This window comes from Citrus sinensis, chromosome 5 (assembly GCF_022201045.2).
Source record: "Citrus sinensis cultivar Valencia sweet orange chromosome 5, DVS_A1.0, whole genome shotgun sequence".
NCBI classification, from domain to species: domain Eukaryota; kingdom Viridiplantae; phylum Streptophyta; class Magnoliopsida; order Sapindales; family Rutaceae; genus Citrus; species Citrus sinensis.
The window spans coordinates 36,686,348-36,711,175 of record NC_068560.1 but is presented as its reverse complement, the minus strand read 5'-3'; the positions used below and the strand labels follow the sequence as shown (position 1 = coordinate 36,711,175).

The window sequence follows — 24,828 nt, the reverse complement described above, 5'->3', positions numbered from 1 at the left end:
ATAAACTATTTTTTTAATGTCAAAATATCTTAAAAAATTAATGATATATATATATAAAAGCTTAATTCATAGCAAGGATTTAATTCAAAAATTAAAAAACTTTAAAAAATAACAATATGCAAAAAATAAGTATATGAAAACATAAGAAGCCTAAAATTATGTAAATTCACTGCTAAGGAAAAGTTTAACCCACACTTCTCACTCCTCGTCATAAAGACTATAAAAAAACATTGATGAGCATGAGTTATTTGAAGTTGTTGAATTCTTTTTTGGAACATGTGAAATCGACATACTATCATCTAGATCATTATACATACTCTTAAAATTCAAACTCTCTCTTTCATCTCAATTTTCTCTATAGCATCCATAAGGGCCTCTGCACTTTTTCTAATTGCATGGTTTTTACCACAACTCAAACATGAATCCTCGTAAAAGAGGAATGGTTTATGCTTGAAATATACTGCCTCTTTATGACAATGCAATTATTTAAAATGAACAATTTTTATGAAAAAATTCCACGTCATTTCAAATATATGTTCACACTTCAGCAAACATTTACACATCTACTAGTTAAGACATTACATTAAGACAGAGTACTGTTCGAAAGTTCAAAATAATTAAAATAATTATTAATGATCACCATATTATCGATATAATACCAAGATATAATGATAATAAAAATGAATAGGAGAATTACCTTAAACCATTTCCGTTTCTCATAAGTGGAGTTTTTAAAAACCAGATCAGGTTATTTCAATAACTCTCTATGAAGCCTTAACTATATATTTAGAGCCAACAAACGTAAATGCGCTCCCCGATATTCCCAGGAATAAGAGCAATAGGAAAGGCGCATAGGGTTCAGTCATTTTTGTGACATTCGCTCATTATTCACTGAACCTGTCTGTACTGGCCAATTTCCCACCCAAATGCGGAACACTACTTAAATTGTCCCATCATTGTGCCCCCACTACCGAATAATCCCATCAAAATTTTATTGGGCTTTCCTTTAAGCACCCCTCTAAACAAAACCCCCACAACCCATTGAAAACGAACTCTTTTCCCCATCTCCTTCTATCACATATCTCTGGAAATCAATTATAAACAGGTCATTTTTCTTAAATTTTCTTTAAGAACAAATGAAATGTAATGTTTCTTTGTTGTTTATTTTAATTGCTCAGCCCGTACTGTATAGCTAACCTAAGGGGAAAAAAAAAGGGAACTATTTGAAATTAAATTTCGCTTTTAAGAGCAAATTTTCTATCTCACAATAGAGAAAAACGCATTAGGGTTTAATTTTTCATTTGGATGCACGGGCTTCATTTGATTAATCTGTCCAAGGACGCACGAGGAATAGAGCTCTTCTGAGATCAATACCCCTGGTACGAAGCACATTTGTTCAATTCACGATGCTATACAAATAAATTTTCACAATTCTTGATGTGGAGATTTTATTTACGTTCTTTTAATAATAATTGAGCAGTGAGAGACCAATATATAAATGGGCTACAGTTGGGCTTGAAAGCCCATTAAACAAGTCACTGAATACTAAATCATATAGAATTTCCCGTCTATTATATTTACATATAAGAAGAGATTGTCTCTTCTTCTTCTTCTTTATTTCGTCCATAATTGGACCTATCTGATAAAATTAAGTCACCTTTTCTTTTTTCTTCTTTTAAATTATGATTAATTGGTTTTAAAAAATTGATACATGCAATAAAATTTTGTTAAATAAACATGTAATTGAGGTGATATTTTTGTTTCAGTTGAGAATTATTGATAAAAAACGTCACCCACCAACCAATTCAATCAAACCACAAAATCCAAAAATAAAAAATAAATCGAGTATTAAAACTACAATTTGCTGATCCATGTGATGAAGAAGAGGCACGGTAGCGGTGGAGTAGTGTCGCCGTGCAGCGCAATGGCGGTGGAGCTGGGGTGTCCCGCAGCAAATAGAGAATGGAGTGGTTTTGATGGAGCAAAGTTGGCCGCCGAGTATTTAGTGAAGAGATCAACATTGGGAGATTTTTGACAAGTTCTTCATTTTTTATTTTTTAATTGTGAGCAAGCCCATATAAACTGGATTGCCCCACAGGTTTAGTTTATCTGGGTTATAATTTTATGTAGTGTTAATAAAGCCAAACGTGATATAATATTAGTTTATTACAATTCCAAGTTTGTAATACAGTGTTATGAGGGATGCCATAACGCGCCCTATTTTCATATAATTAAAGCTACAATGTCTTTCATTGGACCTATTTGATAAAATTATGCCACCTTTTTTTAAAAAAAAAATCTAAAAAAATAAATTGATATATACAACAACATTTTATTAAATAAACATATAGATGACGTAATATGTACGTTTTTGTGAAACTTTAATTTCTTTTTTTTTAATTAAAAAGGACATGAGTTAAATTTTTTTAAATATATCTACCACGCACTCAGTGTACATTGGAAAATTCATAATGTTGTGTGTGTGTGTGTGTGTGTATACTTTGTTCACATGAGAAGCATTAATTCCGCTCAATTATAGGGGCTGTGAATGGCGAATTCTACATGAAGATGAGAAAACATAACATGAGCTTGGAGACCCTCTTATCAATTTTAATTCGTGTGAACCAATGAAACTTCCTTCCTTATCCATGCATCACTGATAAACTTAGCTTTATGGACCGAGTCGTTGCCCTGAATTTACTTTTTCTGGTGGTGGCTGCTACGCTACAATACGTAATTTTCATGTCAATCAATTAACTCGGTAATCGTGTTGTAGAGGCTCGTGAATAATGTTGTTAGTCAAAGCTCGTCCTCGTCATTCATCCAATGTCTCGGCCGACAAGTCTAGAATTATCGCAGCCAACTTGGACACGTAATTCTCATCCTTTTTTTTTTTTTTTCGTTTTGGAATTGTAATGATTGACTATGACAAAAAAAAAAAGAATTATTATGATTATTATTATTTCTGTTAAATCATGTCGGCTTTAGGTTTAGCAAATATAGAGCCTTTCCATTAAAATTTTAATCTCAAGTGATGTAATAATGAATGTGATATTTATCAATTGATAATAAAATGTTGTTATTATTTTTTAAGAAAATATGCCGCATTATTTTGAACAATAATTGCTGGTTGATTACAGGAGTTAATGGTTTACCTATTATTATTATTATTTATTTATTTTTCCTAATAATCAAAAGGCGCGGAGAAAGATGAAGGACTTTGACCCAAATATGGACAAACAAAGTATAATTATTGAGTTGTTTTGATGTTAAAATTGATGATTCAAAACTGTCGTTTAGTGTTTGTTATTACATTTTAAAGACAAAAGAGTGGAAGGAGGCCCCACGAATCAAGTGAATAAAAAAAATGGCAGAAGCAAAAGCCCAAGCGCAGAGCTGTCACGTCCACGTCGGATGACGCGTAGGAAAGTTGTCGCGTCAGTCACATTCCGTTCCCCATTACCTTCAATCACTTTTTTTTTATTTTAATATTTTAATAAATTGCTGAATAGAGTGTATAACAATTGACCAAAAAATGATTGATACGGTTGACTTCTATTTATCTTCGGGTTCATACATCAACACATAGTGCTGCATCTAATAAATTTAAATATTCTTTAATTGTGTAGTTATTTTGAATTATTAAGTAATGTAATTTTTCTGTATAATGTAAGATTAACGTAACCTCGGCGGCCTATTTTCAACCGAGTCCATTTCTCACATCGTATGAAATTGTCTGCCAGCATTAAACTAAAAGCTTCACCAATTGTGTGGGTGGGTGGGTGTGTGTGTGTTTTCCTTTTTTGGTTAAAAGGGGTTGTTGAAGGTAATAATGTGTCATTAATGCATACGGATCCCCACTCATTCGTGACGGGTAATAGCCAATAGCCAAGCTTGACTGGTAAAGGCTAGCTTAAAGCCTTAAAATATCAACCAATTTTTTTTCACGTCCATGAATGCAAAATTATTATCTTAAAACCAAACTCGTAAACATAAGTCAGCGCGGAAAGCAATGAATTTATCTCTCACACGGGAGAATAAACAAAGCTTTTTTATGCATACCATCTTGAAGATGTCTTCTTACGCTCCTACCTTATACGAAGATGATTACGTGACAAACTGACAATAGTATGTTTATTGGAGTGATAATAACACTGAAGTCCTTGAATTCTATAAAAAGCTCAAAAAATGCATTATTTGCAACTTTTTTTTTTCACATATCCTTGATCCTTGTCCTTATGATCTCTATTTATTATATTCCACACATTACTTTGAGTTGAATGAAATAAATCACTCTCGTTCTCACGTGGGTGAGTATTCAGACACAAACCCCTTGTACTCTTAGGAAGTATCTATTAGTTACTTAAACTAATTAATATTTCTTTTGTTATATCTAGGGGTAGAACAAGCCAACTTTAATTAGAGGAGCCAAAAAATTAATAAATAAAAAAAGCTCAATGTATTTAATTATGTTTATTCACAAGATAATCTCATATTTATTGATGCAATCCTAGTTTATGTTGTGCAGAGTTTATATTATCATATTTTCTTGATTCAATTCATAGAGATTTAGGAAGAGTGTTGCTCTTGACCGAGGGCTAAAGATTCAATATTAGTTGGATGCATAGTTAACTAATACATTTAAAATCTATTGTGACCTAACCATAACCTGAGAAAAAAATTATTCTTATATATAAATGTTACTAGATTACTAAAAATGCAATGGCAAAGAATTATTATTTATAAAAATAATTGGATATTCAATTACTTTTTAATTTCTAGTAAGTGAAGAGGGGTTTTTTTTTATACTAATTTGGGTAGTTATTAACTATTTGCTAATGGCAAAACTTGGAAACTAAAAATTCCTTGTTCTATAATCAAGACAATCATAAACTAATATTTAATAAAATCAATGTTCAATGTCAAGATTTACCTTCAATTGAGAAGGTCTACTAATTCGTCATTCAATCAAGCATCACCTGTGCATAAAAAAGTTGATCTTCTTTATTTAAGAATTAGATAAGAAAAATTCAATTTATTATTTATCCATTAATAATAAATTTCTATTTAGGTCTTCTTCTTCTTCTTCTTCTTCTTTAATTATATAACTAAATGTCGATATACAAATTTACAAGATAGGTATTTGATTGATATCAATTCATTTTAATATTAAAATTGACGCGGATTTTTTAGCAAGCGATTAACAAAAGAACACAGTGGCATGGCAGCATGGAAGGGACTGTCCGGTAAAAACATTTAGACTATATATTTATTTGTGATTTTACTGAAAATCAGGGATCCAAACGCTATTTCTCATGTTCCTTACACCTCTAAATCAGCCTTTGCTAATCTGCTTCAGCCTGACGAATGGAAAGAAGAAGAAGAGCAAGTCAACGAGGGAAAAGCCTATATCTTCCTCAGAAGCAGAGGGCAAGCAAATGTGGAGCAGCACGAGGAGAACCAAAAGTCTAAAAAGCTGAGCCTAGGTGGACCAAAACCCAAAGCCCAGCCTCCACCACTTCCCATACCAGGTTGCATTTAAAGCGTCCGGTGACAACGAAAGCAACCCCAGCAGCAACATAAACTCAGCGGTTGGGCAGAGCAGTGGCAGCTGCTTCTTTCATAAATTGCTTTATAAACCCCATCATCAGTCAGTCATCCACGACATGTTTTGACGATTACATGATTAACATTAACCTTCTTCTTTGAGTGCCACATCATTCAAAATTAAACTCTGTTTTCTTCCATTAATATACAACTTACATTATCTTACTTATTTATATGCTTAATTAAATCACTCTCTCGCCGCATTCATTTCAAATTGAGGCGCAACAACATCGAACACAGAATCAAATCTCGTGATTGGAGGTTAGAATATTTATTATTTTTTCTTTTTTAATTATTATATCGTAAATAAATTTATTACTGTATCTTCATCTTATAACAAGTAGTGGTAACATAAATCTATAAAACTTATAGCACATGGTCAACAATACATCATGCACTTATTTTCTTTTTCTTTTTTCTTTTTTTTTTTTTATGTGCATATCATTATTATTATTATTACAGTTGAGGCTTAGAGGGAAGAAGATGAGTCATAATAAACTGTCATGAACATGATGAGCTTCGCGGTATTATCAGCCATGGAAGCGAAAGGAAACTTGTTACTAATGGAAGCAGCGGTTTTCGTTCTTTTATTGATCCGGTGCGTTTTGGCCCAGCAAGTCCCGTTAGACTCCGCCGTCCAACGGTCCGCATTGCTCGATCTCCGGTCGTCTTTGGGGCTGAGAAGCCGTGACTGGCCATTAAGAAAGGAGCCTTGCCGTTCTTGGAGAGGTGTTCAATGCCAAAACGGCCAAGTCATCGCTATTAATATTTCCGGTTTCAAAAGAACCAGAATTGGCCGGCTCAATCCCCGGTTCGCTGTCGACTCTTTGGGTAACTTAACGCTGTTAAGTTCTTTTAACGCTTCTGGGCTTTCGCTTCCCGGTTCAATACCGGAGTGGTTCGGTTACCGGTTACCGGCGCTTCAGGTTCTTGATCTCCGCTCTTGTTCGCTCTCCGGATCGATTCCCGGTTCATTTGGTAATTTGAGTAGACTGAATGTACTTTATTTATCTGGCAATAGTCTTGCTGGTAACGTTCCCGCTACTTTGGGTGAGTTAAAGAAATTGTCCAATCTTGATCTTTCACGTAATTTGCTCACTGGGCAAATACCTAATGCTATTTCACTTCTTGGTAACCTTACAAGACTGAACCTCGCTTCAAATTTTTTTACTGGGCAAATTCCAAGTGGTTTATATTCACTTTCTAGCACTCAGTTCTTGAATTTATCAGATAATGCTTTGACGGGTTTTATTCCTAGTGTGGTTGGAAATCTTGATAAATTGATTGAGCTTGATCTTAGCAAGAATTCGATATCCGGGTCATTACCTTTGGAGTTGAGAGGTCTGAGAAATTTAGAGAAGTTGGTTATTTCAGAAAATGGACTAGAGGGTCAGCTGTCAGAAGGTTTGTTTCCCACACTTGATCAGTTGCAAGTTGTTGATTTGAGTGGGAATAAACTTGATGGTGCACTTCCTGCAACATTGTTTTTGAGGCCTAATTTGCGGTTTCTTGATTTGTCTCGGAATAACTTTACGGGTTCTTGGCCGATTTTGAGTACAAATGGTAATGCCAGTGGTGCTGTGTTTAATATCTCGAACAATATGCTGTATGGAGAGTTGAATTCTTCATTCGGGAAATTTAGTTTGATTGATTTGTCAAGTAACTATTTTCAAGGCACAGTGGCTGATGATAGAGGAAGAAATGTTTCTCTTGGTAGAAATTGCCTTCAATCTGTGGCAAGCCAGAGGAGTTCAGAGGATTGTAGACTTTTTTATGCCGAGAGAGGTTTGAGTTTTGATAATTTTGGAGTGTTGGAACCAATGCAGCCACCGGTACCACAACATGAGGAAAAAAGCAGCAAGAGGTGGATATTCATTTTGGTGGGAGTATTTGGTGGGCTTGGATTCATTGCGATTCTGGTGATTGTGCTGGTACTGATCCTGAGAAGATGTGACAAGGGCATTGCAAATCAAAGAGGCAGTGCAGATGTGGGCCCGGTTCCAGAAGGAGATAGCACACCACCTCCTAAGGATCCAGCTATTGTATCTGGTGTTGGTGATTCATTTACATATGAACAGTTGCTCCGTGCAACTGGTAATTTTAGTGAAACGAATCTCATAAAAAAGGGGCACTCTGGGGACCTTTTCAAAGGGACTTTGGCTGGTGGGACTACAGTAGTAGTAAAAAAGGTCAGTCTGCATTCGTTCAAGAAAGAATCATACATGATGGAATTAGATTTGTTCAGCAGAGTTTCACATGCAAGACTGGTGCCACTTTTAGGCCAATGCTTGGAGCATGAGACAGAGAAACTTTTGGTCTACAAATATATGGTATGTGGAGATTTGGCTAGTTCCTTGCACAGGGTTACAGATTTGGAGGATGACAGTTTACAATCCCTAGATTGGATTACAAGATTGAAAATTGCAATTGGTGCGGCGGAAGGTTTATCCTACCTACATCATGAGTGTAACCCTCCTCTTGTTCACAGGTACAGAGAAACTTGTATTTAAATCCATTATTATGGTTTTTGCCAGAATTCTTATGTTAGAACATCTGTACTGAAACTTAACAATTGACTTTGTAAAATTTGTACTGATCAAAAGAGTTGAAACTTCCAAATTCTGAAACTATCCAAGCATGATTCCATAGTATTCCAGAACTTCCATATACCTTTAGGCCATTTGCTGCTCATCTTTGCTATGTTTCAGTGATGCATTTGCGGAAATGTGCATAATTATTTGCTAGATTTTTTGAAAAATTTATGCATCTTATTGTACCATGTTTTGGCGGATGAAGAGATGTTCAAGCCAGCAGTATCCTTCTCGATGATAAATTTGAAGTTCGACTTGGAAGCTTGAGTGAGCTTCATGCTCAAGGAGATTCACACCAAAATGTGCTAACGAGATTTTTGTGGAGACAGTAAGTACCTTTCAGCCAACTTTTTTAGCATTTTCCACTTAAACATTCAGAAATAGCGGTTTGTGCAACTTTTTGGCTTTGGTATTGCTTGATTGAGTTCCCATTTGGTTTCTTTCTTCCGATAGTATATGAGAGTTTACATGTTTGTTATGTGATCCCCAGATACAGGCTTCTAACTTGGTCAATTCTTTGGAAACATGCCCTTAATTTATATTAGTAGACAAAGTATAAGAATAAAAATGAAATCAATGAGGGAAGAGCTGTTTAAACTACATTGGATATTCATATTTCCATTAGTAATTTATGGAATCTCATTATGGATGGTATTACTGCATAAGTTGGTCTTCTCACTTTGTTATAGGTTGTATCAAAGTTGCATGAATGGTCCTTGAGCATCTATTGTATCCTTGAAATATGTTTCTGTCATTTGGCTAGTGAATTAAATTAAATGAAGTAAATAAAAGTTTGACCAGTGATATATCTAAAAATTTAAATGAAGTAAATGACAAGATCTATCAGTAACAATTTCTGAATTTTTAGCAAGTATATGCTGCATTTCATGTTTGTAGTGTTCTAATTGAGCTATAATAACATTGTTTTCTTGCTGATGTGCAGAACCTCTGATGCAAGCAATTCAGGTACTAAATTTTCTCAGACATACTGTTCTAGATATTTTTGGTTCCTTGAAATCTGTTTGTCAATATTGATTACTATAATTTATATGCCTGAGAGGTCCATCCTCCTAAACAGACCTTATCTGTTTGTTCTTAATTGAATTTGACTGTAAACCGTGATTTTTCATTGGTGGGTAAAAATCCCAATCCTATTAGATGACGCAACTAGTTTTCCTGCTACTGACAATTTAAGGGAGGTTCATACATAGGATATCCTTGACTGAACCAGGCCTGTTCAGAAATGAAGTTGTGTATCATGTAAAGTATTGAGTGTTAAGCTAGTCTGAATACTTGGAAGATGAAGCTACGTAAAAGAATTGATTATGTTGGATTTACTAGGTTTTTCGTCTTTGAGTTGTTAAGATTAATGAAAATTGATCTAAATTGATAAATATTTTTGATGATAAACAGGCTCGTCCGTGGCAACTTGTGCCTACGATGTGTACTGCTTTGGAAAAGTCCTACTTGAGGTTGTAACTGGCAAGCTTGGTATTAGCAAATCAGATGATGCTACTACACGAGAGTGGTTGGAACACACACTACCTCACATCACTTTACACGACAAGGAAATGTTGACCAAGATCATCGACCCATCTCTGATTCTAGATGAGGATCTACTGGAAGAAGTATGGGCCATGGCAATTGTAGCCAGATCATGCCTTGACCCTAAGCCTGCCAAACGACCGCCAATGAAATATATTCTAAAAGCATTGGAAAACCCTTTTAAAGTGGTGAGACAGGAGAGTTTCAGCTCTGCGAGGCTGCGCACAACTTCATCTAGGCGATCTTGGAGTACTGCTTTCTTTGGTAGTTGGCGACAGAGCTCATCAGATGTTGCAACTGTTGCTCACACAAGAGAAGGTATCAGTGGTCTAAAACAGTTGGGAAGAGTACTTTCTCACGATAGTGGTGGAATTGAGCACTCATCTTCGAATAAAAGGTCATCAAATGAAATATTCCCTGAACCGTTAGAAATGGAAGATATGGAGAGGCAAGACGAACATTAGTTCGAAGTGTGCGCTTGTGATTATCTTTAAATGATTTTGTGGCTTCCCATCTGAGCGCCTGCTCGATAGCATTTCTTGACCCCCGTCTTTTATATTTGCCTCATCACTGGGGTCCAAAACAATTTTTTGAAGACAAGTTGTTTGACCGCATGATGATGAGGATCCAGTGGAGCTTATAATGTACAGGCTAAGAAAGGGGTTGAAGAGCCAGTCTTGTAGAAGAGTGAAGCGAAGAGGGTTTTCATTTTTTTAACCATTCTTTTCGGTTTTGGAGCTTGTTCATTGTTAAATCAAAGCTGCAATTTTTCATCCTGTAATTGATAGTTTCTCACAGATCTCCTTGTAAAATTACAGAAAGTTTGAAGCCTTGAGGATATCCAGGAACGAAAAGCAAATTGAATGTACCAAGAAAAAGATAATTCATCGTTCAGAGTTCAGATTTGGTGAACATCCACTTTATTTTGACCAGATGCAAGTTTAAATGGCTACTCTGGATACCGGACCCTTGAGAACTTCTCTAACTAGGTTGTCCCCTCTATATTTTGAGTGGAAGTCAAATTCCTATGCTAAAATAATTCTTCCACTATAAATTTCTATACTAAAATTGCTCGTTTCACTATGATGCCAGTGCCTGTGCCAACAGATAAGTAATCAATCAAATCTTGCCCTCCAAATCTTCTTACAGAATTTTCCAAACCACTGCAAAACCTGCCTTGCTTGTGACTGTGGTTACCAGGAGAAATCATGTTTATAATGCTAGAGTTCTGTGGCAACATATGTAAATTCTGAAAGCAAATCCGTTACCTTAAGCTGCAACAGCCGAGATCCCAAACAATAAGTGCAGCAAAACAAAGAACATAAAAAGCAGAAGCGACAAACCAACTCAAATCATGTCAAAACCTTTCAGAATCTACCAGCTCAATATTAGTGGCAGTACATCATCATCCCCTTCATACCATTCATTGTGCAATATGTTCTTCATCATGACGATAAAATCGCGACAAAATGATCAAACAAGGAAAAACAGTAGGAAAATTTATATTCAATTCTGGTACACAGTTTCAGTAAAAACCCATATTTATTTCAGTTTCTGTCCAGAAAGGAAGAAGAAAAAGAGAAAAGAGTAGCTTGATTAAATAATCAAATAAAATGGGGTTTTATGCAGCCGTCTCCAGCTGAGGTGAAGAAGCATTTGCCGTTGCATTTGCATATAGAGGATGTAGCACATGGCCTTCCTTGGGTTCAACATGCACCCACTTGCGACCGCTAAGCTTGTGTTTTTCAAATTTGACACGTCCTTCCTTAAGGGCATAAAGGGTGTGATCCTTGCCCATCCCTACATAATCTCCAGGATGAAAGCGTGTTCCTCGCTGACGAACAATAATGTTTCCAGGTATCACCCTCTGCACAATACAATAAAAAACCACATTCCTAAACAAAAACCTCCATGATTAACAATCAAGTCTCTGAAGAAATATCCAAATCTGAGAAAAGATCATGCACTGACCTCACCACCGAATTTTTTCACCCCAAGATTCTTAGGTTTGGAGTCACGTCCGTTCTTGGTTGATCCAGCCGTCTTTTTGGTAGCCCAACGCCTAAACATCAAGCTTAATCCACCAGCAGATCCATCTAAACGAAGATAAGACACCACAAATTAATACAGCACTATCCAACAAAAAATGCAATTGAAAAACAATCTGTCAGAGCAGAGTCTATATCTATACATTACCAGCGACGCTGCCGTATACGGAAACATTACTAACCAGTTCTTTCACATTCAATCGCTTGCATAGCGTATTTGCGAAATTAAACATGCTCATTTTTGGTAATTTATCCTGAAAAGTAACCACCCAAATATTTACGATAGCTAGTTTATTTCGACGCAACCATCGAAGAAAAGGAATTCACTCACACGATATTGGTTCTTACAATTTCTCTGAAATCACGTACCTCTCAATATGCAATTCGAGTTCCTCAGTTCAAGTGATTGTTTGTCGATGTGGTGATGTTCCTCTTTTAAATTTATTTCATCCTTTGCTTCGCTCTAGGGTTTTACTTTTCAGTCGTGGAAGACGAGAGGGGGAGGCCGATGAGTAACGGCGTCGTTTCATTTGGGTAGGAAAAAGCTAAGCACACCCAGTTCCCGACAATGACTTCTTAGGCCTCACACGAGTTAAAAGTAAAATAACTTAATCATGTTAACGAGTTCTTCGGATACGGACGCTAAAATATGAATTTTATGTGAATTTAACTAAAATATAAGAACCTCTCAAAAAAAAAAAAAACATAAATTTTATAACATTAGTATTATTTTTTTATTTTTTAGTGTTTAGGAGTTCGTATTTTTTAGCCGCATTCTTAATAAATCTTTATTTTAAAATCCGCATCTTAAAAAGTCTAATGATTTAAAGCATCTTAAAAAGAATAAAAAATTATAATTTTTTAGGATTTCTATTACGTTTCCATGTCCCACTTATCAATTTTTTTTTATGCCCATCTTAAAAGTGAGTTTAGTTGACAAACAAATTGTTTTGCCGGTGGACATTTAAATTAGGTTGAAACTTTAAATTTGTTCGAGTTTAAAAATCAAAACCAATGGAATTGTATTTTAATTAGGGTTAAGTTCGAATTGAATAGTCAATCCAACCGGGTTAAATAAGCATTTTTTAGGAAAAAAGAAACTCTCAAAAATTTAAAGAATTCGTATCTATCTGACCCTAATTAAAAGTTACAAACACACACAAAGTCGCTGCGGCCTCCTCCTCTTCTTCTTCTTCTTCAAGTAGTCTTCTTCTTTCCCCTCCCCCCACCCCAATTTTCTGCATTAATCAGTTGTTAGTTTTTTTTTATTAATTGTTAATTTTTATGTTAATTTAATTGTTAAAAATAGAATTCTTTAGAGATTAATTGGTTAACTTTTGGACGGGATTAAGACAAATTAGTTGGCTAACTAATTGAACCCAAATTTATAACCCGAATCGAACTTCAAGTTTATAATCAAATTCAATCGCGTTGATTTCTTTAAATTGAAAGAGTTGCAAATCAAATTGAAACCTGATTTACCCAACCCTAAGTTTTTGAATTAGATTATTTTTATATAAAAATTAACCCAGTCAGTATATTTGGTGCAAATAAAATCAGTTATGATAGTTTATCCAAAATCCACGCTATAACATTTTATAAAGTGCATGGAGAGGACTATGTGTTTTTCGCCGTTTGTACATGTACATAATTTTAAATGAATCGGCTGACTAGCTGAAGTGATTCTGTTTTAATTTCTTTGTTTTTATAATTTTGACACTAATTTAACCCATACTCTCTTAGATGCACTCACTCATCTTCTTAAGCTCATTCTCAGGTTTATTCTTGAGCATTAATCAAATATTGTCGTTCTTCTCTGATCCAAATTTTAATTGAACCATAAAAATATTACACTGCCAATGTATTTTTCGAGCATTATAACGAACTTCCTCCTCTTGATTTAAAAGAACTTATAAATAATTTCTCTTTGGCATTCCAAAATTTGAAGTCAGAAGAATGCCATTATGCTTTTGTATTGATTTGAACAGAAAGAAGGGCCGGCCTTGCGGTGGCCTACTGCAAGTAGCATTAGACAAATGGCCGAACTACTTTTAAGGATTTATCCACGATCAACCTCCAAATAAAATCAAGTTCAAAAACATGAGAAACAAGATTCACACATTCATGGTAAAACTTTATCACTATTTTTTTTTTTTGTATTGAAAGGTGCTTTTTGGGTGGATGTTTTGCCCTTACTCACAAGCAGTGACGATTATTCAAATATTAAAACTGTAAAATTTCCAAAGGAATTTAACTACAAAAGAGCAAACAGAAAGGCAAAACAACAAAGCAAGATAACTTTCAGGCGATCGCTCCATTTTTTTTTTTTGGATCTCCCTAGGGCAAGAAATATAATAATGCTCCTTTCAAAAGCTAGACCTCCGGTGTTCAGGATGCAGACAGGTATATCAAAGGGGAATAATCTCGAATTCATGGGGCATGAAGCCTTCACTGGGTCTGTAGTATTTGTCCGGAGAGTACAAGCTTAAGTTGGACACTTGGCTAGTATAAAGGCAGGCAAATCTCTCAACCTAAAACAACAAAAAAAAAAACACATCATATACAATAAATGAATCTTTTACGTTGAAAGTCAGCATCAACAAATGACCCAAATCACCTACAATACTATGTTACAGATAAATTCTAACTTGAAAATGGCAAAGTTATACCTGATGAGCAAAGCGAGAATTTTGATAGCCAGTCTTCATTAGTTGTCCCCATACCTTGTGAAACTGCAATTGCAACGACGCAAAGATGTCATCAAATTTTCTCTAATTGAGATGCCACTACAATTAGTCGCTAAAACATGACAAAACCCATATCACAAGGCATGAATGAACAACACCTTTTGGTGGCATTCCCGCTGTGCCTCTTGGTGACTCAGACGCGCCTTATCCCTTTGATACTATCGAATCAAACCATTAAATATTTTAAGTTATTTTGACAGCATTCATCTAGCAAAAGTTTATAGGGTTGCTACAAATTACAAAATCAGAATTATTGACAACTGGCCCAACCTCCAGATCATCCATTCTGGTGCACATTTTTCGTTGCTCATCGACATCAATACCTTCAGACCTGAAAAGGGGCATGAAAATAGAAATTGAAATATCACAAGCTACAATCACGGAGTCAGTCAGAGATCAAGTGCAAAATCATAAAATATGGAAGTCAAGAACAAGAATACTTACTTTAAAGACCACTTCAAGTGATGTATTTGGTCTTCAATGAGATCGCGCTCATTCCTCAGCAAATGAAGTTTCTGTACAGACAAGTGTAATTGAGTTGGAGTGAAAAGTAAAAAAGCAACTGATAAGCTATCTTCTTATTAGTTTTTGCTGATTAGAAACTACTAAATACATCATCAACCCATAGTTTAAACAGTTTTGGACAAATATAGGGCATGTTCTCCAAAACTATTCATCAAATTTGAAGCAGTGTATCACAGAGCTTATAAGCAAGGTAGCAAATAGCAGGCTTCAAGTGAAGCTGTATTGTAATCTACCTATCAGTGTTGCAATGTATTGGAAGTCTGATCTTATTGATGATTTCAACATTCTTAAATTGTCATTAAACATACTACTAGTATGGTGAAAACTTCTAAAACTCACCTTACGCAAATCCCTCAATTCCCAAAGTAACTCAACTTCCCTCTCAAGTTCAGGGACAACAAGCATTGTTCTCCAACCTGCTCAATAAGAAGTAAATAAAACACAAAGAAATCACGATTTTACAATAGAAGGGCTGTCATATATACTCTACAAAATCTATTCAAAGATCAACATAACAGGAGCAGAAAATATTAATCAATTTAAAAAAAGATGAAAAGCACAAGGGTAAACAGTCATACCAAGAACCTTTTTGCTGCGTAATATATCTCCATAGATATGATCTCCAACATAAAGAACCTACAGAAAAAGTACAACTTAATAATGTTACTATTTTTAGTATGCTTAAAAAGCAATAATTACAACAATAGACTAAAAGATAAGTTTTCCTAAGGTAATACTGACTCAGTGCCCATAATAAAGTATCACCTGTGAACTTGACTCAATTGACAGCAATTTATGCAGATGACCAACACTTCCGCCCTAAAAAGACACGTTGGCATGCACAATTAGAGTTAATCCCATTAGTGAAACTAATAAGTGTTCTCTGGTAGTGACTGGATATGGTTATCTCTAGATGTTTACTGAAAAGTACCTGAAAAATTCGACAGGTTCCATTTTTCTCCTTCAATAATAATCCTGGTGAAATATCTCCTACCTGTTCAACAAAACATATTCAGTATCTACTAACCGAGGGATAAAAAGGCCAAAAGGTGGACAAGAACAAATAACATATGCATGGTGACCTGCGGCATAGGTGTGCCATTATCAGTATTAAGTAGCATCCCAGACTCGGGTTCAACCTGAAAAAGATTGGCACGATTATCTTCATGGAAGAAGCCTGGTTTCGCACTGCAATGATAGATATTTCTTAAAGGTCAGATTCTGAAGGACTAAAGCATTGACGTTTACCAAAATGTCATGAAAATTAAAAGTATATAAAATCTAAACGTCTAACCACAAGAAGGGAAATAGATCAAATTTTCTAGAGAATTTTTGTCACAAACAATATTTAACACAGCATGTTGCAGTTTATGAAATCTGACAAGAAGAAATTGACCTGCCAGTTATGACTACATCAAAGCACTGAAGCCAATCAGAGTTGCGAGTGATTCCACCATCTAGTGTATGCGATCCACAGAGAAAGTTCATCACAATAGTTGTATAGTCCCATAAACTGCAACACATCCAATGTAAAATCACAAGGATTAAACCAATGAACATGGGATATCAGTTGCATGTTTGAATCATTAATCAACTCGGTTGAATTGATTAATGAATGTTGAATGACCAGATTAGGAAACAAAATTAAGAGATAATATACCTATTTGTCACCAAGAATGTTGAACGACCAGATTCTCTAAGCATTTTCAGCATGGGCACTATTGACCTGTCCTCATTGATATATCTAGCATTTGACAGAAGGAAAGCTATGTGAGAAAGAATCTATCAAAAATCTGTATCGTCAAATCCAAAACCAATAAAAACCAATCTGCTTTCAGTTTGGCAACTAGCCTTGGTAATACGTCAAGGCTTAAATCTATTTTAAACTTAAAAAATATATATATAAATTAATAAGTCAATTTCCTAAGGGTTAATTTCGGATTACCCCTTCGTGAATTAACTATCTTCAAGCCACCCCTTTACTTTTGAAAACCTCAAGTTACCCCTCACTTTTTTTAAGAAGACCCCATAAAAAAAAATCATCAAACCCACTCCTATTTTTCCATCATATTTAGAACAAAAATGGGGGTAACTTGATGTTTCAAAAGTAAGGGGAGTGATTTGAAAATAGTTAATTCATGAACGGGGTAATTCCGAAACTTACCCATTTCCTAAAGATAGAGGCTCATGAAGAACCACCATTCAAAGTTGATTTTCTTTGTGTAAGAAATTGAATTGCAACTTAATTCTTACGTTTTGGGATCCTTTGCAACCATTTGCTTCAAAGTCCCATCCCGATGGCACAAATCAACAGCAGCTCTAACATCTTTGTACATCCGAACATAGCTGGGATATCATATAAAGAAAGTTTAGCAAATTAAACATTAAAGTTAAATTATCAAAAGCAGTCTCATTTATCCATTCGGCTGTATAGATGAAGGTAATATCATTGTCAACAGTAGCAGTGTCATAAATCAAAGATCACAAAGACTACAAAGAGTGAAAGTATTTTCTTACTCAGTGCTCTTTGAGTCTTTTCCAGGATTATTGTCCATAAAGTCAACAAGTTGAGCAAAGAGGTAGGCTTCAGCTAATGAAAAGAGGGTATCAATAAGAGCATAGTCAGGTTCATCAAAAGCATCTCGTATTAGAGTATTTCCATAGGCTTCAACTTTCTCTTCCTTGGACATCTCTCTAAATCCATGGTAGGCTACTTTCACATATTTATGCCGGTCCATCTGGCAATGCACAACCATTGAGCAAATGTTCACCGATGAAATGCATACATCCAAAGAAAGTCAAATTGGCCAGACAAAGAAAAAAGTCACAGAACAGGCTAAGACAAAACAGATGAATGGGGCCAACCTTTAAGATATTTCCTCTCTTTTTATCAAGAACCAATCCTCTCACCATGTACTTCCAATCAAATGACCACTCCAGCAACTACATTAAACAAACAAGCTTAAAAAGAATATCACATACTGTCCAAATCTTAGAATGAGAATAGAAATACCTAGCAATGATAATAAAGCTAACTAAGATCATATCATATGGGACTACCAATTTTATTTGCTTGTACATATTGAATAAAGTGAAAGTTGCTTCATCAACTTACTCACATATATGCGCCTAGATATCACTTACATTATTGATAACACATGCATAGACTATAAGCAGACAAACCTCTTCAGGATATCCCAAATCATAAACCAATTTTCGGACTGTTCCATCATAAGCAAGGGATTCAAAAGTTTCAGGCTTATATTGAGCCAGAGTGTAATCCATATCAAAGCCAACAGCAACAATGTTCTTCATATTCAATGACCTGTTGCAAAAGATCTGTTTTCCTATATCGATCTTGCGTGCTCCTCCAGGTGATGCCCATATACATGGTTCTTGAACACCATCAGAGCAGCTGCTGTTCTGAAAATGTGATATTCTGTCACCTATACCAGCCCCAAGACCTTTGTCCATGGTATAGCTGTCATGCAATGGATTACTTCCTGACACATTATAGAAGGAAAAAGTAATTAGCTTTAAAGGCAGATTAGACATCGAAAATTATTGTAGCATTAAATATGTACTATATAAAGCAGACATACGTCCATAAAATCCATGTGATAAACGTACAAAACTCACGAATTCAAAGCCTGATCTGTCCAAATCTCTCGTGCCAAAGTCACGACAAAAAGGACAACAAAACGATATCTCCTAAAGGTACCATCCTAATTTCCGCTATGTACACTAGTAAGCGACGTTACTCCACAGTTCTGTCAAGTTCGTTAGCAAGTTTCTCACATAAACCGCCTCAAAACAGACAAAACCGATCACCTGCTTATCCATGCCCGGTGAACATTTCATGTTTATTAACTCTATTACATACCTTACACATTGAATATAGCTAAATAATATCATAGATAAACAATATCAACAATTTGTTCACTTATTTCAAAAAACACATAAGATTGAAGACACTTAAGTTTAAGCCTAGTGATACTCAAGTTACAGAACTAGCTCACTGTTCACTAAACAGATTTCAAAACGTTTAAATCTTCCTTGTTAAAAAAATATAAAATATGAAAGAAAATAGAAAGGGAAAAGAAAAGAAAAAAAAAAGACTCTTAAAAGTGAACATCTTACCTGTTGAATTTCAATCAAAAGTGCACACGACGTTAGGTTCCAGAGCCTAAGAATCTTCCAAGAAATGCTCCAAGAAACACCTAAAAATTTGAATTTCTGAATTAAAACGACAGCTTCTTGCTCCCTGAAGACAAACCTATAACCAGGTATCACTAAACTAAGCCTAATTCCCCCACCCTCAAGACCTTAGTGCATATTTCATTACCGCAATTACAAGCAAAATAGCAAAAACTGAAACAGTATAGACAAGCAACAAAAATAAAATGGAAAATAGTTTCAGTTACAGAAGAAGCAAAAGTTGAAAAGCACTAACCAGCGGCGTGAAAGGCGTGTCGTTTGGCGAGATGGAACGGAATACGAGGCAAGAAAGGACGAGAGAAGTGAAAATCAGGAGGAGAGAAAAGAGAGAGACAAAAATGAACGGGACTCTTAGGAATTCGCATGATGGAATTAAATAGACATGCCTGGAAACAACAAGAATTAGGATTAGTATTAGAATTAGTTAGTAGTGGACAGGAATCCGATACTGGAACAACAAATGTGCGATTACAACTTGGCAATAAAATCGAAAGAGGAGAAGACATCTGACATCTAATCCTAGTAATAATATAAAGCGAGTAACTTGGTTTTGGCAAGTCGGGGAAATAATACTTGAATGGAAGAATTATCCATATTCGGGAGATAAGGGGGAATTAAATTCCAAATGAGGTTCAATTGAGCTGAGTTGAGGGAGGGAATATGAATGAATGAATACAAATATGTGTGAGTGAGTGAGTGAGGTGAGGGAATGGGAAACGTTAAAAGCGAGGGGGTGGGATGGGAAATTGAGGATTGAAGGTTTGAGATCCATGCGCCTTTTTGCCACGCAGGATTTTATTTTATTTTTTGTCTTCCTGAGAGAGAGATTTGTGCGTGGTAATAAGTGTTAGTTAATTTTATTATTTATTTAAAAGGTAACATCAATATTTAAAATTTTAAAAAATATTTTAATTAAATTTTTTAAAATAAAAATTAATTCATCCTCTTTAAATTTAGTGAGTTAATTTCTTCTTTTTCAATTTGAATCAAGATTTTTTTATGATCTGATTATGTTTTGAGCAAACTAATTAATTACTGATTGGTTGTTAATAAATAAAAATAAATAAATAAATAAATCTTATCCATACACTATTACTAAAAGACACATGACAGAAGATCTTTAAAATATCAATATAACTCAAATCAAGAGAGGATCTTGCTCCCTTTAATTTATATTTTATTATTTTTCATTAAAAAAAGAGAAAAAATATTTTAATTACTATTAATTTTTTCTTTAAAAAAATATTTATTTAATTAAAAAATATTAATTTATTTCTATTTGAAGAGTTTTTTTAGATAATATCATATTTTTTTCTCTTTTATTTACCACATAACTAAGTAAATATGTATTTAAAGAATAAAATTTATAGAGACTCTGTGAGATGCTCTAATAAATCATTTCTCTCTCCATTTTGTCGTTTTCTAAAGCTTCGAATTTTCTTTCTTTCTTTTTTTCCCCTAAAGACTGATTGCTTTAGACATATCTGACAATTTAACTCCCAATTTATGTTTGATGAACCAATTTCAAAATTGATTAGAAATCTGATTATCAAAAAATCAGTTTTTTAATTGATTCTTAAAAACAATTCAAGTTCAACGTAGCTTTTGTCTAATAAATTATTATTTGAGAATCTAATTTTGTAATGTAAAATACCACAATTACCAGCCATGATAATACATAATTTCAACAATACCCTTACAAAAATTAAATAAACATAAGATTTTCAAAGTTTATTTATTAAATAAAAATAAAATACGACAGTTGTTTACTGTTCTGTCACCAATGACTGCTGTAGCCGGCGACGGGAAAACCTCTGATACCGACACGACTAGTATCATTCAATTCCATTGTTTGTGATCTATTTATTGGTAACAATTTTGATGGCTAAGGATGTTTGTCGGAGTCGCACGATCCACTTCAATTTTGGCGGCCGCCTTATTGCCACCATCACCTGGTGGCGGTGTGTGAGATGCACCGCAACCATTATTGAATATATTGGCTCTTGTAGATCAAGATATCGATGGCTGTACATCTCAAATCATTACCTGTTGACGGCGACGTCATAGATGCCGCCATCTTTACCAGATCTCTTATGTCGACAAATCCACCACCATTTTATAGATTAAAGAGTCGCCAACCGATTGGTACCTGATATGCTTCCATCGAAACAAAACCGTCGTCGCCGTCGCCGTCGCCGGCGATGTTCCCGGCATGGGAGTGGACACCAGCAACCTTTTTTTTTCATTTTCTTACGTTAGCTTTTTATTATTGACATAAACCATTATTTACGCATTAAAACAAATTATGTTTACGTTATTATACGTCTTCAAACAAAAATTATTAATATTTTGATAAAATTCAAACACTAATTATCAATTTAGTTATATCTAAAATGAAGTGAATATGTCCAAATTTGTTATTTTTACTGTTATTTTCATTTTCTAACTGTTGACAATTGATCACGCCGCAAAAAATTTAATGGTGGCCTTTGTGTTCATTTATTTTGTTTTCATTTATTTCATTTGAAAAATTTAAGTGTTGGGATTTTGTCCATGACCCATGGGTAAACCATACCCAACCCATAATGAAATAGTTTTCTATATAAAACTCACATCTAACTCATTTTCATGATTTACCCAATCCAAACCATTTAATTTGGTTTGGGTTTGGGTAAACCCATGGGTTGTGGGTTTATGCCCACCCCTAAGCTCGATCATCATTGCTAGTCGTTTGTGTAGCAGTAACAACAACAAACGTCACGCAAACACCTTTGTTGTAGGGATAGCAATAGGGCAGATATGGGTTGGATATATTCTGCTTCAAATTTAGATCCATAATAAAAATCAAGATTTGTATCTGTTTCAGATCCGTCATAAATCCATAGTTTTCGCTCTATATCCATATCCAAACAAGAAATAAATATATATATCTGCTCTAAATCTGAAAAAAAATTAAAATCCAAATATACTCTAAATCCATCATGAATTCTAAAACTCAACAATAAAAAAGTAATAATTTTTTAGAATGAAAATTGAAGGCTAAAATGTTTTGATAACAAATAAATTATATAATTTATCTCAAAATATAATAAATATTGTAGTTTATACTTTTACACCAAAACAACAAATAAAAAATATAATAAAATATTCTTCAAAAGTAATTGCAGGAGTAATATCAATTTAATATTCTATTGTTTCCTTCATCATTCTAATATCCACACCCACTCACCCACCCTCATTCTTACAACATTAGATAATTACATATAAATAAAATATGATTTATATTCAATGTTTTATTATGGCAATATTTGACTAAATATATGAACAACTATATTCCTTAAAAATTATTTGGCCAATATAGTAAAATAAATTGCCAAGTTGTATTACTTGGCTTGCAATTTGAATGTTGCATGTACATACTTTGGGGCTGGCTGACCTTTAAATTTACAAAACTAACTTTTAAGTTTAAGAGTTTAAATGCATGATAAATACCATTAATATGCTATAAATAAAATTTATTATCATTATAATTCTACAATTGGTATGAGACTTTTAAAATAAAATTAAATTAAAAGATGGGTGGGTGGATATGGATATGGATTTAGGTATTATGATAGATCTATACCTACTCCAGATCCGTCTTAAATCTATACATCAATATCCAAATCCGATCCAAATTCATTTTAAACCGACTCAAATCCGATCCGATTGGATTTGGATCACCTGGATCTTAGATCAAATCTAATCCATTGCCATCCCTACTTCGTTGTCTCTGCAAAAAACTCATACATCATCGCTTATAGAGCAACAACTGGTCATTGGTTGGCTAGCACGTCGTCGTCGTTTGGGCAACAACTGCGGGTTTCATGCATTGGCACCAGCAACCAATTAAATAATAATAATACAATAATTAACAACATTAATTTTGATTCTTATTATTTTTAGTTTTAGTATTATTTTTATTCTTATTATTGTTAACATTATAATATATACAAATAATTTCAGGAACAACAATTAACAATGAATAGTTTAGTAATTTGTAATGGTCTATTCCAATTTTAAGATTAAGTAAACACATCAATGCGAATGCAATTTATTGTGATTTCGATTCATACAGTTCAAGTAAACAACTTATAATGATTCCAATTCCTTATTTCGATTCCAACTTATTTTAATCTAATTTATTCCGATTACTTATTAATAAATACACTATAAATTACCAAATATGTATAGCAGATTATTTGAAAAGTGATAATATTATGTCAATTTACACCTTATCAATTTTTTTTTATTCTGTTTACAAAACTAGACTTTAGATAAAGATGGATTGAGAAAATTTGAGATTCACAATAGTCAACCATACTGGATTCCTTAAGTGATTTCTTAATAAAATTTGGCCTAACTTTATGCGGGAGGAATAAAAAATCTGAATAGGACATAATTTATTTTTTAACTTATAAAGTTACTTATTATCTCATTATACTATCCAATGAATAAATGCAACCACACTTTAGATATTAATAATTGAGTATAATAGTTACTATATTTAAAAAAATAAGTTGAGATATAAATTTTGTAAGTCTAAACTTTATAATTTATCATTTTTAAATAAAGTTATAGACCATGAAATAAGACTATATGATGAAATAATATTACTTAATGGATAAAAATATTGCGATGTTCATTTGGAGATGTGGGGTGCATTGTTACTTATTTTTTAAGAAAAAGCACCACTAATTATAATTACCAATTTATTATAAGTGTTAACAACTTAAAAATGAACTAATTATTAATTAGGTGTTAGCCCGTCTGTTTGTCATTAGGTATGGCAAGAAATTCGAGCTTTTATATATATTTGTAGAGAATAATTTCTTCTTTTTTTTTCAAAATATTTTATTTTTAGTATTTGAAGCCAAATATGGAGCACAAGTACGAAATATCTCAACTAGACCATTGCAAAACTTATTATTTTAACGTGTATCACATGTCAGTCGTAAAGAATGTTTGAGAAAATTATCTTAAGATTTTCTGAAATAGAGAATGCATAAACGCTGGACGGATCCATCAGTGATTAGTTATTTAAAACGTGTGTCATCAATGCGCGCGCGCGACTACCGACAAATTACAGGTGATATTGTTTTTTCAAAAACTACATTAATTAAAAAATATGATACTTGGTGGTGGTTTCTGCGATATCACCTGTAATTATATCTATACCACGTTTCTGCGCGCGCGCGCGCGCGCACACACATATATATATATATATATATATATATATATATTTATTTATTTATTTATTTATTTATTTATTTATTTATTAATCAATGCAGTTAATAAAAGAGTGAAAATATAAATTCTATTTCAAAAGACTTTTTAAATAAAAATAAGTTAATATTATTTTAATAAATTTTTTATCTCCACTAAATTCAACTACCCTTTATTTTTTCTTAACAAATTTAATTACCCTCTATTTTATCACTCCAACAACCTTAATTACTTTGCATTTCCCCCCTCCAACAATTTAAATAAACCTTTATTTTTCTAAAA

The 24,828-nt window shown here is 33.8% G+C and overlaps 3 protein-coding genes across 6 annotated transcripts; 1 reads left to right on the top strand and 2 right to left on the bottom strand.

Annotated features, from left to right (window-relative positions):
- Nucleotides 1-5,357: 5,357 nt before the first annotated feature.
- Nucleotides 5,358-10,655, top strand: LOC102610561 (probable LRR receptor-like serine/threonine-protein kinase At2g16250). The gene is made up of 5 exons (XM_006473440.4): nt 5,358-5,868; nt 6,070-8,095; nt 8,404-8,526; nt 9,142-9,164; nt 9,612-10,655. The coding sequence occupies exons 2-5, from the start codon at nt 6,111-6,113 to the stop codon at nt 10,205-10,207; spliced, it is 2,727 nt and encodes a 908-aa protein (XP_006473503.2). The 5' UTR covers nt 5,358-5,868; nt 6,070-6,110; the 3' UTR covers nt 10,208-10,655.
- A 558-nt stretch (nt 10,656-11,213) lies between these two features.
- On the bottom strand, nt 11,214-12,355 carry LOC102610058 (uncharacterized). Of its 2 annotated transcripts, none has more exons than XM_006473439.4 (4): nt 12,161-12,355; nt 11,974-12,045; nt 11,715-11,839; nt 11,214-11,610 (listed from the first exon to the last, which is right to left on the bottom strand). In XM_006473439.4, the coding sequence occupies exons 2-4, from the start codon at nt 11,999-12,001 to the stop codon at nt 11,365-11,367; spliced, it is 399 nt and encodes a 132-aa protein (XP_006473502.1). In that variant the 5' UTR covers nt 12,002-12,045; nt 12,161-12,355; the 3' UTR covers nt 11,214-11,364. The 2 variants fall into 2 exon arrangements, with proteins under 2 accessions (XP_006473502.1, XP_006473501.1); XM_006473438.4 differs by having other exon boundaries at nt 11,940-12,045; nt 12,161-12,348.
- Nucleotides 12,356-13,912: 1,557 nt separating this feature from the next.
- On the bottom strand, nt 13,913-20,008 carry LOC102609554 (uncharacterized). 3 transcript variants are annotated; one of them, XM_025096995.2, is made up of 18 exons: nt 19,517-20,006; nt 19,204-19,283; nt 18,208-18,566; nt 17,929-18,006; nt 17,581-17,801; nt 17,317-17,409; nt 16,724-16,807; nt 16,460-16,576; nt 16,146-16,251; nt 15,995-16,057; nt 15,829-15,882; nt 15,642-15,699; nt 15,403-15,479; nt 14,983-15,053; nt 14,809-14,869; nt 14,637-14,696; nt 14,461-14,523; nt 13,913-14,322 (listed from the first exon to the last, which is right to left on the bottom strand). In XM_025096995.2, the coding sequence occupies exons 3-18, from the start codon at nt 18,535-18,537 to the stop codon at nt 14,200-14,202; spliced, it is 1,659 nt and encodes a 552-aa protein (XP_024952763.2). In that variant the 5' UTR covers nt 18,538-18,566; nt 19,204-19,283; nt 19,517-20,006; the 3' UTR covers nt 13,913-14,199. The 3 variants fall into 3 exon arrangements, with proteins under 3 accessions (XP_024952763.2, XP_024952760.2, XP_006473499.2); XM_025096992.2 differs by lacking the exon at nt 19,204-19,283 and having other exon boundaries at nt 19,517-20,008; XM_006473436.4 differs by lacking the exon at nt 19,204-19,283 and having other exon boundaries at nt 18,247-18,566.
- Nucleotides 20,009-24,828: the final 4,820 nt, after the last annotated feature.

What these genes read in the sequence shown, in the direction of transcription:
- LOC102610561 (XM_006473440.4), top strand. Translation starts at nt 6,111, where the DNA reads ATGAACATGATGAGCTTCGCGGTATTATCAGCCATGGAAGCGAAAGGA. An exon ending in AACCCTCCTCTTGTTCACAG is followed by an intron (nt 8,096 to 8,403) that starts GTACAGAGAAAC and finishes TGGCGGATGAAG; the next exon opens with AGATGTTCAAGCCAGCAGTA. An exon ending in CTCTGATGCAAGCAATTCAG is followed by an intron (nt 9,165 to 9,611) that starts GTACTAAATTTT and finishes GATGATAAACAG; the next exon opens with GCTCGTCCGTGGCAACTTGT.
- LOC102610058 (XM_006473438.4), bottom strand. Translation starts at nt 12,030, where the DNA reads ATGAGCATGTTTAATTTCGCAAATACGCTATGCAAGCGATTGAATGTG. An exon ending in CGTATACGGCAGCGTCGCTG is followed by an intron (nt 11,840 to 11,939) that starts GTAATGTATAGA and finishes ATCTTCGTTTAG; the next exon opens with ATGGATCTGCTGGTGGATTA. An exon ending in TGAAAAAATTCGGTGGTGAG is followed by an intron (nt 11,611 to 11,714) that starts GTCAGTGCATGA and finishes TGTATTGTGCAG; the next exon opens with AGGGTGATACCTGGAAACAT.
- LOC102609554 (XM_025096992.2), bottom strand. Translation starts at nt 19,787, where the DNA reads ATGTCTTCTCCTCTTTCGATTTTATTGCCAAGTTGTAATCGCACATTT. An exon ending in AATTGAGGGATTTGCGTAAG is followed by an intron (nt 15,054 to 15,402) that starts GTGAGTTTTAGA and finishes TTGTCTGTACAG; the next exon opens with AAACTTCATTTGCTGAGGAA. An exon ending in ATTCTCGCTTTGCTCATCAG is followed by an intron (nt 14,323 to 14,460) that starts GTATAACTTTGC and finishes TTGTTGTTTTAG; the next exon opens with GTTGAGAGATTTGCCTGCCT.